We start from the raw sequence: 13,460 nt of genomic DNA, 5'->3' as shown, positions 1-13,460 counted from the left end.
AAATATTTAGAACGGACGTTTAAAAAATTAATAGTGAGTGAACAAAATCGGGACGATGCATAAGCTTTTGCAACAGTAAACATAAAAATTTCTTTCATTAGAAAATCAATGTGGCGTTAATTATTATATAGACAGTGTCCTCAGGGCGTAATTAACATTATCCACCCTTCAGAGGACAGTTTTCGTGGTACAGTTTATCAAAATCGTCAAAGGTAAGTGAGGGCGAGAGGATTGACATTTACATAAATTATGGTGTATTGGCAAACAGGGCCAGTTTTTGGGCTGTACAGGTGTTTTGCTAGCTTTGCGGTGTGAGCAGAGGGTTGTTTGGTTGCAGATTGACTCCGTGTGGGGTTGGGCTTCGCCCCCGCTGCGTTTGCAGCTGGGAAACGCGCGCGGACACAAGAGGTGAGTGAACTTACCGATCTCGTAATTTTTTTTCAAGTATTCGTAATGTCTGGGTAGTGGAATTTGTGAGTTTTCCGTATATTATTATATTTGAGGTCGTAGTGATGTCATTGGCCGTTTGGAGACATTGTTTTATCAACACAGCTATAGTACTATTGTATGAAAACAATGGAGGTGGTAGATCAGCTGACTATATAATATGGATGTAGTGATAAGATTTGCAAGTACATTTTATTAGTCAAGGCATGATTTTTCCTTTTACCATCTATTTAGTCACCATTGATAGCTATTACTAGCTAATATGTATATTCGACTGATAGCATAATTAGTGTTGTTTAATATTCAGTTAATGACGAAGGTACATATTGAGCATTCCTAATATATATTAATGGAAAAGAACAGTAACAAATTATATGGAAATTTCATTCCATTTGTGGGCAGTGTGTTTGTGGCATATGTTACCGTCAGTTAGCAATATGAGTTTCAAGGCTAACACTTTCAGCTTTGTGTGCTAATCAATTAAAATTCAAAATCACTGTACATTCTAGTACAATCATGTACAATAATTGGGTTCAACATAAATTATGAAACTCTGATTACTAAATAAACATAGATCTAAAACTTAGGAAAACATTTCTTTTTTCTTTTTAACTTCTTTATGAATTTTAATCAAGAGAAATATAATAATAAGTCCGACATTTTATCATGTTTTTCTATGACGTCACAGTGTAATTTTTCATACAATTTCTGTAGTAATTTCGTGTTTTGACGTTTGGTAAATACTAACTGATTTCACTAGTTGGAAACTAGCCTATTTGTGTTGAAATATGCCTTGTTGTCATAGTTATAAGATGTTAACTTTTATACACATGATAATTAAAACTGTTTATTTATTTACTAATATTCCTAATAATGTCGTTATAAATAGCTTCCGATTGCATGATATGGAATTATATACTGTATTTCTTTGTAAATAAAAGTGTTATTACAAAATGGAATAAGTAGATATGGACATGACTTTGTAAAGGTTGTGAGTCTTTTTTGCCTATTTTATGTTGTTTCCTCGTTTTCAAAATATTTCATGATTTAGTAATAACAAGGTACCTAATGGGTACACTAAATATGGTTCAAATATCTTATTCAAATCGTCATTATATTTGCTTTTTGTTGTACTCAAGATGAAAAGCTATTTTAATACTATCAGTATTCAGTATGTGTATAGGCTGAAAACACTTTTGTTTTATGTATTTGTGTTATTACAAAACCATGTAGTTTTCTGATAAGATTTTTTTACATCTCTTTATTTATTTATTTATTTATTTGTACACAATGAAACAGACACAGGAAACATACAAAGAAAACAGATAGTACAGGCAAGCTTATCTCTAAACAAATCTAAAAATCTCTTTAAATTTTATTCTAACAAGATTTATAAGCTTTATAATAAACCAGGCTGTCTTGCTTATAAACTGACTGATGATGCAGCATACTCAACAAACCTATAGATATAAATCATCAAATTCACATATTCTTTCCTTTACGTGGTGGAAACCACATATTATACAATGTCATGATATATCAAATGATTACAAAATAATTACCTATAGTAATATTATATTATGCCACACAGCTTTTTATTATCATTTTATTACACTATTGTCCTTTTCGTTTGTAATCAGATTATCCTCCTGCAGTCCAGATTTCTGGACACAATAGTTAAACAATTTGGATTTTTAAAGGATTATAATAAGGACTATATGACTTTAAGGACTATAAGGCCATTAAGGGCTTTTAGTGGAGAAAATGTTGTTCTTCAATGCGAGGCAGATAAGCAATTGGATTATTGCACTACTTTGAAAGTCCCCTATATTTTCAATATGTATACATAGAGATAACTTTGATGGCATGAGATAGTTAGTGTGATACTTACACTAAAAAACTACTGCTATAGCAGCAGTATTATTTCAAAGGCAACTCCTATGTATAATTTCTCTGAGTCATTAGATATCATCAATCAAAGCGTCTAAGGTTTGACACTTCACCACGCCGTATAAAGCGTATTCTTACTATATCCCATGCGAATTACCTAGGTATCTTGCATCACCTCCACCTCAATAAACATACTAGCGAGGTGTGCAGTTGTTTTAAGTTTACGCGGTTATTATCATAATTAAAACACATAATAACGGGTTCTTACTGCGTTCAACGCAGGGATCCGATATTTCGGGAGTCTCATATACCTGCTTTGAACGCGGTAAGGACCCGTTATTATGTGTTTTAATTAGGTGTGCAGTTAATTCGCACGGGTCACATGGATGTCTGTACAGGATGGGCGAGGGCGGCTCGCCTGGCGGCGGCGGCGGTGGCGGCGCGCGGCTGTCGCATACCTCGGAGAAGCACCCGCGCGCCATCTTGGGAGAGCTGTCTGCGCTGCGCCGCCACCGCGAGCTCTGCGATGTCGTGCTCAACGTCGCCAACAGGAAGCTCTTCGCACACAGGTAGCTAGCAGCTGTCTTTGCACTGCAACGACTTCCTTGGTCCAGTAGTTAAGCGTTTTCCTCGCAATCCCGAGGTCCAGGGTTCGAATCTCGGTGGGGACATATCACAAAAATCACTGTGATCCCTGGTTTTGTCCGAAAACCCGATTGTCCGAAATTAAGATGATCCGTGCTTCGGATCGCACGTTAAGTCGTTGGATTCGGTTATTGTTTACTGATGTAAGTACGTAGTCGTTACATGAGTCTTGGCAGGGGCCTTTGGCGACCCTGTTCTCAATTCCCCTTATTCTTGGCCTGTAAGTGTCTTCAATAAATTGTTTATTTATAAACACCTTCACACCTCAACGCCTCCTTCCCACAGGGTGATCCTGTCAGCATGCAGCCCGTACTTCCGCGCGATGTTCACGGGTGAGCTGGCTGAGTCGCGCGCCACCGAGGTGACCATCCGCGACGTGGACGACACGGCCATGGAGCAGCTGGTAGAGTTCTGCTACACCGCGCACATCGTCGTCGAGGAGAGCAATGTGCAGGTAACTCCTACAGGAAGCTTCTGACGTCCTATTTTCCTCTTTCTTCATCCTTCGGTGCCGTCTCCTACCGGAGGTTGGCTGTCTTCTCTTTGACGAAACAAGAATCCAGCGCTCACCCCGAAACATTCCTGAGTTTCTCTTTATCTTCAGATTACCAGCCACAATCATATTTTTCATCAAACAGACACCTCTAGGGATACAGCCTGATCTCAGGATGGTAAGCAGCAGAATAAATTCTTTTTTTTGTTTGCCACTAAAGATATGAACACCTGTAGTGCCTGTAGGTCAGCTGGGATCAATGCAAGGAGCGAAGGAGCTCGTTCACAGTACACCCGCACTGCTTACAGTGCATCTTGATGCCGTAGAGTTCACCAATACGAAGATCCACCAACAGTGGTTGTCAGATATTGTGTAAAATGTTCATGAAACATGATGTTTAAAAATGTATGTGTAAAATACTTTAGTTTCTGTCCACAGACATTGTGTTCTCCAGTTATCTACTCTAATAATCTATAAAGACACAGTTACAAGTATATTATAATCATCATTTGTTTCAATGTCGCACGAATCGTATTATTCTGTGAGGAAAGTCCCTGATGTAATACAACACAACAATCTAATATCTACGTGTATTAAACTGTGTCCCGCACTATGTCCTGTCAACTAAGCCAATAACCACCAATATCCCTTCCAGGCGTTACTTCCAGCAGCGTGTCTCCTCCAGCTCCAAGAGATCCAGGACGTGTGCTGTGAGTTCCTGAAGCGGCAGCTAGACTGTTCCAACTGCCTCGGCATCCGCGCCTTCGCCGACACACACTCTTGCCGCGAGCTGCTCCGCATCGCAGACAAATTCACGCAACAGAACTTTCCAGAGGTAGTCTTCAGCTGAATTTCGAGTCATGACCCAAAAATTCAAAAAGTAGTCATTATTTAGACTAACACCCGTAATCCAAGATGTCAACTCGAAACTTCTTCCACTCGACTTGGCCTCTAAGTTGACATTTACGTCCACGATTTGAGGACTTGACTCGCTGCAACACTGGAGTCAAGTATATCATACTGCCAACAAAAGAATACGAAAACAATGACAACCCTACTGGCGTAAACTCGAGATAGATTGAGGCGATGTCAAGAATCCCCGTTTTGATCTGAGTTCGAGGTCCCCTTTTAGGTCGTCTCTACTGAGGACAGAGTCGAGGAAAGGTCGTGTTAAAATAGGTGCTCAAGTGATCCATGGTTTGTTCTGAGTTATTGAAGCGGCAGTTTGACTGCTTCTCAAGGTCTCTTATCGGTGGCAGACCATGTTCGAGTAGGCTGGCATGACCAGGAATCAAAGTTGGGACTTATTATTTGGCGGTCAAATCCAACTATTACACCACAGCTGTTGTGATGATGCAAGTAAATATTGTATTTTGAAACCTCATCCCTCTCCCCAGGTGATGGAAAGCGAAGAGTTCCTCCTCCTCCCAGCGGCACAGCTGATCGATATCGTGTCGTCAGATGAGCTCAACGTGCGCTCCGAAGAGCAGACCTTCCAGGCCGTCATGTCCTGGGTCAAGTATAATGTCGCTGAGAGGCGGCAGCATCTTGCACAGGTAAGGCAGATTTTGGAAACATTACTTTACAGAATAGGATTATTGTAGACAAAAGGACATAATCCAAATTGCAATCTTTATTTGAAGTGTCAGTTCAGACACAATTCGTCAGAAGATTTTTTGCAACTACATAAATATGTTTATATATTATTTAGGTATATATTCTGGTACCATATCGCATTAACTTTATTGACAAATTGATGCGACAGGGTTCTAAAGTTCATGATATTGCTCATGACTGTACGTGCATGGTATTAAAATCCTATTTCTTCTTCTTTTTATCTCTCAGGTCCTCCAACACGTACGGCTCCCGCTCCTCTCACCAAAGTTCCTAGTGGGGACAGTATCAGCCGAGCTGCTGGTGCGGGCTGATGACGCCTGCAGAGACCTGCTGGACGAGGCCAAGAACTACCTGCTGCTGCCACAGGAGAGACCGCTCATGCAGGGCCCGCGGACACGACCGAGGAAGCCTACACGGCGAGGTATGTGGACAATCCACAACACCTCTCTCTTCCAATCTCTTCTAAGTCGTACCCAGTGATGTGGCATTTGATGGAACATTCCCTGCAGTCTTCTTCTCTCGTGTGGGTTGTGAGGTGAAGTTGTGAGGTGAATTACCAACCTCATCTACCCTGGTGGCAGGGTTATTATTGAGCCGCCCAAAGGTCCCTGACATGGCTCATGTAACGACTACTTACTTACATCAGTAGGTAGTAACCGGGACCAACGGCTTATCATGCCTTCCGAAGCACGGATCATCTTAATTAAGAAAAAAACCTGCAGTAAAAGGCGCAAAAGTTACGTAAAAAGAGTTTCGTTACCTAACCTTTAGGCAGATAGGATCAGAATACAAGGAAGAACAATAGGGTAGTTTCCAACTAGTCAAATCAGTTACTTTTTACTAAACGTCAAAACACGAAATTACTATGGAATTTGTTGGAAAAAGCACACTGTGACGTCATAGAAAAACGTGATAAAATATCGGACTTATTATTGCGTTTTTCTTGATTAAAATTCCTCCCCCAGGCGAGGTGCTATTCGCAGTAGGCGGGTGGTGTTCAGGCGACGCGATAGCGTCAGTGGAGCGGTTCGACCCTCAGTCCGCCGAGTGGAAGATGGTCGCGCCCATGTCCAAGAGGCGCTGCGGCGTGGGCGTGGCCGTGCTGCATGACCTGCTGTACGCCGTGGGCGGCCACGACGGCCAGAGCTACCTCAACAGCATCGAGCGATACGACCCGCAGACCAACCAGGTGTGGCTTATGGAGATATTGGGTTGCCTAACCTAACGGCGCAAAATCATACAGCACAGTTCCAGCCATGGTATAACAAAACCAGGTATGCTCAAAAGTGACAGCTAACATTTCAAGGTTAGCCCCGCTGACGTCATCTCACGCTGCGTTGCCATTTCGTAAAAAATAATTTACCCACATTCAATATTTTTAATTTACTTTGCAAGGTAATTTTGAACTTTTAGTAAAAGATTTACTTGCAGTTTTAATGATTTTTATTTGTGACAAATGATAGTAATTAAATCGGTAATTCATTTAATTGTCAATAATAAAATTTACATCCTTGGAATGTTGGAGATATGAGCATACCTCGTTTTGTTATACCATGGCTCCAGCGATATAGGTATATCCACAGGTTTTTTTGTAGAAGCTCGCGTTCTTTGGCACTGGTGCAATGAAGGTCTAGTCAAATGACAAGTGTTCCTATTTTCTACTCTCGCTAATGTATAACTCGCGTGCTTGTCTCGCCAAAAATCTAGACCGCCTGGGTTTTTTTGCGCGGGGAAATTTTTTTATACATACCTACCGTATGGTTCCCTATTTTGTTGCATAAAATTTTATGTCATAAATTCGCATGGCATATATATTTACTATTCCTAATAATCGTTACGCATAAAAGGCATTAGGCATAACTATTTACACGTAATATAATAAAGCACAAACACTTTCAGCATAAATTCATATCTATTTAAATAAACATGTTGGCGGCCTAGGGGTGGTCCAATATTACAAAATGGTATCCGAGTTAAATGTGATAAACCTACAAGAATAGGGCAAACATCATTAGGCTTAACAAGCATTATGCTAAGTAAAATAGTATGACAAGTAACCATTATGCCAAAAGACGATTATGATTAAAAAAATATGACTAACCGGTTATGCCTAATTAAAGGACAAACAACATTATGCGAATAAAAGGCTCTATTTAAGAGCTGCGCTCTTGTCGGTGGAGTAATCGCCTCCGTTATCATTACTCCATAGATAGGGCGTGTAGAACGGTGGTTGCCCCAATCGCCTTCCGTTCCGCAGTACACCGAGCAATTTGTCAATCGGTGATGTTCTAGCTAGAGCCGTAGCAGAATCCATTTCCTCGGCCAACCAGTTCTGAGTAGTGGGTACTGTCCCCTGTAGTGCTGTATGCATTGTGGCTCCATGTCCGGCAGTGGTGCGGCGCGGTGGCGCCCACGTCGTCGTGCCGCACGTCGGTGGGCGTGGCCGTGCTGGACGGCGCGCTGTACGCCGTGGGCGGCCAGGACGGCGTGCAGTGCCTCAACCACGTCGAGCGCTACGAGCCCAAGGAGAACCGCTGGACCAAGGTAGCGCCACCAGACACTGCTTCTGCAAACATAACATAACACTTTTTATAATACAACATATTCTTCAGGGTGTTAGTGACACCGTAACGAATACTGAGCGGAATGATTCAGACCATGATTCTGAGTTGATATTAAGTGGAATTTCCTGTCGGAAATTTCATTATTTTTTTTTTATTATATTACGTTCCACAATTTTGCGACGAAAAATTCCACTTTATATCAACTCAGAATAATAGTCTGAATCATCCCTCAAAGTTTTCGTTACGATGACACTAACACCCTGTATATAAGCTCACGACCCACACTCCCGAGAAATGCATTTTCGAAGGTATGTGACCTAACCTGTATTAGGCAGTCGCTTCTGTAAAACTGGACCAATTAAATCTTCAGGTTAGGTAAGCGGATCCTGTGAATAACGGGGTAATGCTAGGAACATGATGATGATGTAAGATCTCGACTATATCAAAATTCAGGTAGTCAGAGTTACATCTATCGCACAAAGAACTCAGTGTCCACATCTCAACGAGCTGCATAACATAACACATAACATAACAACTATTTATAAACTCACTACTAGGGTATTAGGGTTGAGAATGAAGGATTTTGAAATGAATTCAACTCGGTACAAATTTTCCGAATGTTTGGAATGCATAATTTCAAACTAATCGCTTTCTAACTGACAACCTCCGTGGTCTAGTGGTTAGAGCGTTAGGCTCACGATCTGGAGGTCCGGGTTCGATTCCCGATGGGGACATTGTCGAAATCACTTTGTGAGACTGTCCTTTGTTTGGTAAGGACTTTTCAGACTTGAATCACCTGATTGTCCGAAAAAGTAAGATGATTCCGTGCTTCGGAGGGCACGTTAAGCCGTTGGTCCCGGCTATTAGCCGTAAAACACCTCCACCAACACGAATTGGAGCAGCGTGGTGGAGTATGCTCCATACCCCCTCCGGTTGATTGAGGGGAGGCCTGTGCCCAGCAGTGGGACGTATATAGGCTTTCTATGTATGTATGTATGTAATCGCTTTCCGTATGCACCATGCGGTCACTAATCATTCCTTCAACGCGTTTCATCACAATACAGAATTTTAACAAAATTCAAAAATATTTCTTTTTCAACAAACCCGACTAACCTAATCCCTGCTTCGGTTTACAGGTAGCAGCGATGACAACCCGTCGCCTCGGCGTAGCAGTGGCAGTGCTTGGCGGGCACCTCTACGCGGTGGGGGGCTCCGACGGACAGTCTCCCCTCAACACGGTGGAGCGCTACGACCCGCGAGCCAACAAGTGGACGCCCGTAGCCCCCATGTCCACAAGACGCAAGCACCTCGGCTGCGCCGTGTACGATGGACAGATATACGCAGTTGGCGGCCGGGATGACTGCACCGAGCTTTCTTCTGCTGAGAGGTGAGATTACATCCTGAGAGTGTAGCAGAGTACAAACTCGGCACATACTGGCCTTTTCCTTCTTACCGTCAAGGTTAGGTTACACAATGCGAGCAGCTGATGTGACAATAGACAGCTACCTGTGTACTCGGATGACAGTAGCTCGACTCGCCTCCCACGGTCACACTATGCAAACTGCTGGCGTCGCAGAAGACAGCTACTATACCAGTCTTCTTCTTCTTGTCGTTTCGATGGCATTAGATTTCTTCAGCCCAGTATTCCGCCACTCGAACAGCATCCTCGGTGGCACTCATCAGCCCCTCTCGCGTGCAGGTATCAGACTATACCAGTGTACTGGTATAATTCGTTTGTATCATGTCGCCCAAACAAGAAACACTGCCGGCGTGGGCCCGAGCGTACGAGCTACTGTCATTTCGAAAAATCGTGCGAGTTGACCGAGCGGCGTGCGAGTGGTGTGGTGGGGGGAGGCATGTAGCGAGTAAAAACAAAAATGTTGAAGTAAATCGAACGCGAGCGACTGTCCCACTCGCACATGACAGTTTTTCTTTTAATAATAATAATTTTTATTGTCAAAAAAGTAGGTACAGTTCTTTCCTTAAAATACCTTAGTCTTGGACACAGGTATAAATAGGTAGGTACCATAGCTGACTAAGTATATGAATACTTGTATTACAGCCTATGATGCCTCTCTCCTGGATATTTATGTTACTTAAGCTAGCTAGTATACGTGCTTATGTTACCAAAACAAAATAACTCGTATGATGCGGTCACACGTGCGTAGTAGCTGCACCTCAATAACTGACTCGGTCAGCTCGCATGTTAGCTCGCACTGTGTAACCTAGGCTTCAATCATTTTAAATTTCGAAATTCTCATTCCATTTCACAATTCCTTTCATTCTACGCTGACGCATTGCATCCCCGACCTTGATAAGAGCAACACAATAATATACTGCTTAGCTCTGGCCGTGCCCACTAATTTCTTGTTTGTAAAATGCTAATTAATAAACTTTGTATTCCTGTTGATGTTACTATTTTCGTCGTTATTACTACTCAAAAGTAAGGTGATCCGTGCTTCGGAAGGCACGTTAAGCCGTTGGTCCCGGTTACTACTTTCTGATGTAAGTAAGTAGTCGTTACATGAGCCATATCAGGGGCCTTTTGAGGTATGATTCAGACCATGATTCTGTGTTGATATCAAGTGGAATTTTCTGTCCCAAAAGTATGGAACTGAAATTAATTAAAGGAAATTCCACTTGATATCAACTTAGAATCATGGTCTGAATCATTCCCCTTAGTGTTCGCTACGGCGTCACTAACACCTATACCTACTTGTATGGCTACCTGTATGTATTTGTATGGGGTGTAAGTGACATGTCACTAACACTCTACATACTAATTAAAACACATAATAACGGGTTCTTACCGCGTTTATAATATGAGACTCCCGATATTTCGACACTGTTGCAAGTGCCACAGTGATCACGGGATGACTGATGAGATTGGAGTGGAGTGGTTGATCCATAATTTTCTACGGTCAGACATATCTGTTTACCCTCTTTCTTTTTAAACGCGGTAAGAACCCGTTTTTATGTGTTTTGATTATGATAATAACCGCGTAAATTTAAAACAATGTTCCCTGTATGCTGTTGGTGTAACTTTTATAAATATAAAAATAAATACAGATACGAGCCGGCGACGGATACGTGGTCGCCGGTGGTGGCGATGACGTCCCGGCGCTCGGGCGTGGGGCTGGCCGTGGTCAACGGGCAGCTGTATGCCGTCGGAGGCTTCGACGGGACAGCATACCTCAAGAGCATCGAGGTACGTAATAATTGGTCGACATCGATAACGGCCTCAGTGGCCCAGTGGTTGAGCGAGCGAATGTTCTGGAAGTCCCAGGTTCGAATCCCGGTGGGAACATACCACAAATATCACTTTGTGTTCCCTAATTATGGTGCCATTTTACATGCGCAAAGTGAAATATTGGTTTTTGGATGACTTGCTTCAATGCTGGCTTTTTAGATCCCAAATCATCTTAGTGAACAACTTTAGTTCCGAGGATTATTTTTTTCAAATACACGAAAGAAAACCATATAAAGTGTTCAGCTGATTGGCTAAGTTTGTATAAATATTCTTACTTATTATACGAGTATTTCTATAAGTTGTCCGATAAAAATTGCTGTAGTTTGAAGGATAACTGGAGTAAATTCTCTGTTGTAGAAGATATTACTGTGGAGTAACCATATAGAGGGTCCCTCACCATACTAGAAAAGTTGCCGCTAAATTGCCGTACGGATCTCCGGTGGCGAAAATTTGTACTAACTGTCAATGTTCAGAATGATACGACACACTGTCACTAGATGGCGCTTATTTCCATATGTCAGCTTATACGGTTAGCGACATCTAGTTACACCACGAAATAAAGTAACTACGGTACGGTACAAAAAAGTGCGCCAGTAGCTAAATCAACGGAAAATGTATGGAAGAGACATCACATCACTAATTTTAAAGCCACGCTCTTGTCAACATCCTCCATGCTTCTTTTTAGGAAAAAAAATAGGACAGTGGTTTCTCTCTTGCCTTTTTCCCCGTAGTACTCTGTCTGACATCAGTGGGATGGCGCCCAGAGTAGTCGCAAAGGAAGGAAAAGAAGGGAAAGCAAGGAACGTAATATAACGTTAATGATTTGTGTATGTAATCATGTTTGTGGTGCAGGTGTACGACGGGGAGTCGAACCAGTGGCGGCTGTGCGGCGCCATGAACTACCGGCGGCTGGGCGGCGGCGTGGGCGTCATGCGCGCGCCGCACCACGACACACACTACATATGGTGAGGGCGGGACGTCAGTGGGTCACACAACCTTGACAATACACATCGCGTCAAGGTGTATAATAGCAAGTAGTTGACAAGTTAGTTCCACCCATATACAACAGATGGCGCTTATTACTCAACGCAGATAGCCTAGAACGCGCTAACGAAGTTTTCACAGCGCGATGGACTTATAAAACTTCCAACGTAATACCGTAGGATCGTCGATCTGTAGTCACACTACCAACTAGTGGGTAGCGAGGTACTATGCTCTGGTCGGTACCTCGAAAACACGCTGTCAAAGATACATTCGAATAGCCGGGTATTGATATAATAATAAAAAAAATCGAATGCGATTTTTGTATGGAACGAGGTATGCTATTGGGCCCAATTCACCGACTACAACGACCTCTCCTCTGTGGTCTAGTGGCTGAACTTTGGGCTCACGATTCGGACGTCCCGGGTTTGAATCCCGGTGGGGACATTACAGACTGATTACTCAATTGGGCACCGTTGGTACCGGTTACTGCTTACTGATGTAAGTACGTAGTCGTTACATGAGCCATGTCTGGAGCCTTTGGCGGCTCAGTAATAACCCTGACACGAGGGATGTTTGCTAATGTTGGTCATCCACCTCACAACACACACACGATAGAAGACCGACTATGTATTCTCATGTCTAATAGTAGTTTATACATTGTTTTAAGTTTACGCGGTTATTATCATAATTAAAACACATAATAACGGGTTCTTACCGCGTTTAAATGGGGATATGAGACTCCCGATATTTCGACACTGTTGCAAGTGCCATGATCACGGGATGATGAAATATCGGGAGTCTCATATCCCCATTTATACGCGGTAAGAACCCGTTATTATGTATTCTCATGTCTAATAGTAGTTTGTATATTGTTCCAGGAACAGAAAAGACTCGGTGGTGTGAGCGCACGGACCCTAGCGTAGCTGTAAAATATTCCCCCTCCACTCGTATCAGTTAAGTCGTTACTCATTTTATTTTATTGTTAAACTATATATTAATTGATTATTTATAAATAAATGATGAAAATACAAACTTTAGAATATACACTTCAGTCGATTTTATTTCATCTTTATTTTGTTTTAGAGTTCAATAAATAAATAACATACATAACATAACATAAATAGCCTATATACGTCCCACTGCTGGGCACAGGCCTCCTCTCAATCAACCGGACAGGGTATGGAGCATACTCCACCACGCTGCTCCACTGCGGGTTGGTGGAGGTGTTTTTACGGCTAATAGCCGGGACCAACGGCTTAACGTGCCCTCCGAAGCACGGAATCATCTTATTTTTTCGGACAATCAGGTGATTCAAGTCTGAAAAGTCCTTACCAAACAAAGGACAGTCTCACAAAGTGATTTCGACAATGTCCCCATCGGGAATCGAACCCGGACCTCCAGATCGTGAGCCTAACGCTCTTACCACTAGACCACGGAGGCTGTAATAAATAAATTAAATTTAAAAAATGTAGTCGTTACATGAGCTATGTCAGGGTCCATTGGCGGCTCAATAGTACAGTCATGAGCAATATCATGTACCCACTTTAGAACCCTGTCGCACTATCATATT

The 13,460-nt window shown here is 42.4% G+C and overlaps 2 protein-coding genes across 3 annotated transcripts in view; both read left to right on the top strand.

Moving 5' to 3' along the window:
• Positions 1 to 13,460, top strand: part of LOC126370589 (beclin 1-associated autophagy-related key regulator) — a 336,054-nt gene that overhangs the window by 114,251 nt on the left and 208,343 nt on the right. The gene's annotated exons all lie outside the window — the stretch shown is intronic.
• LOC126370321 (kelch-like protein diablo) lies at positions 25 to 12,936 on the top strand. 2 transcript variants are annotated; one of them, XM_050015175.1, is made up of 13 exons: positions 25 to 212; positions 338 to 408; positions 2,736 to 2,906; positions 3,268 to 3,436; positions 4,131 to 4,310; positions 4,873 to 5,031; positions 5,321 to 5,513; positions 6,058 to 6,281; positions 7,484 to 7,636; positions 8,793 to 9,043; positions 10,726 to 10,864; positions 11,759 to 11,871; positions 12,769 to 12,936. In XM_050015175.1, the coding sequence occupies exons 3-13, from the start codon at positions 2,737 to 2,739 to the stop codon at positions 12,791 to 12,793; spliced, it is 1,776 nt and encodes a 591-aa protein (XP_049871132.1). In that variant the 5' UTR covers positions 25 to 212; positions 338 to 408; position 2,736; the 3' UTR covers positions 12,794 to 12,936. The 2 variants fall into 2 exon arrangements, with proteins under 2 accessions (XP_049871132.1, XP_049871139.1); XM_050015182.1 differs by lacking the exon at positions 338 to 408.

This window comes from Pectinophora gossypiella, chromosome 1 (genome assembly GCF_024362695.1).
Source record: "Pectinophora gossypiella chromosome 1, ilPecGoss1.1, whole genome shotgun sequence".
Lineage (NCBI taxonomy): Eukaryota > Metazoa > Arthropoda > Insecta > Lepidoptera > Gelechiidae > Pectinophora > Pectinophora gossypiella.
This window is presented reverse-complemented; position numbering and strand designations above follow the sequence as displayed.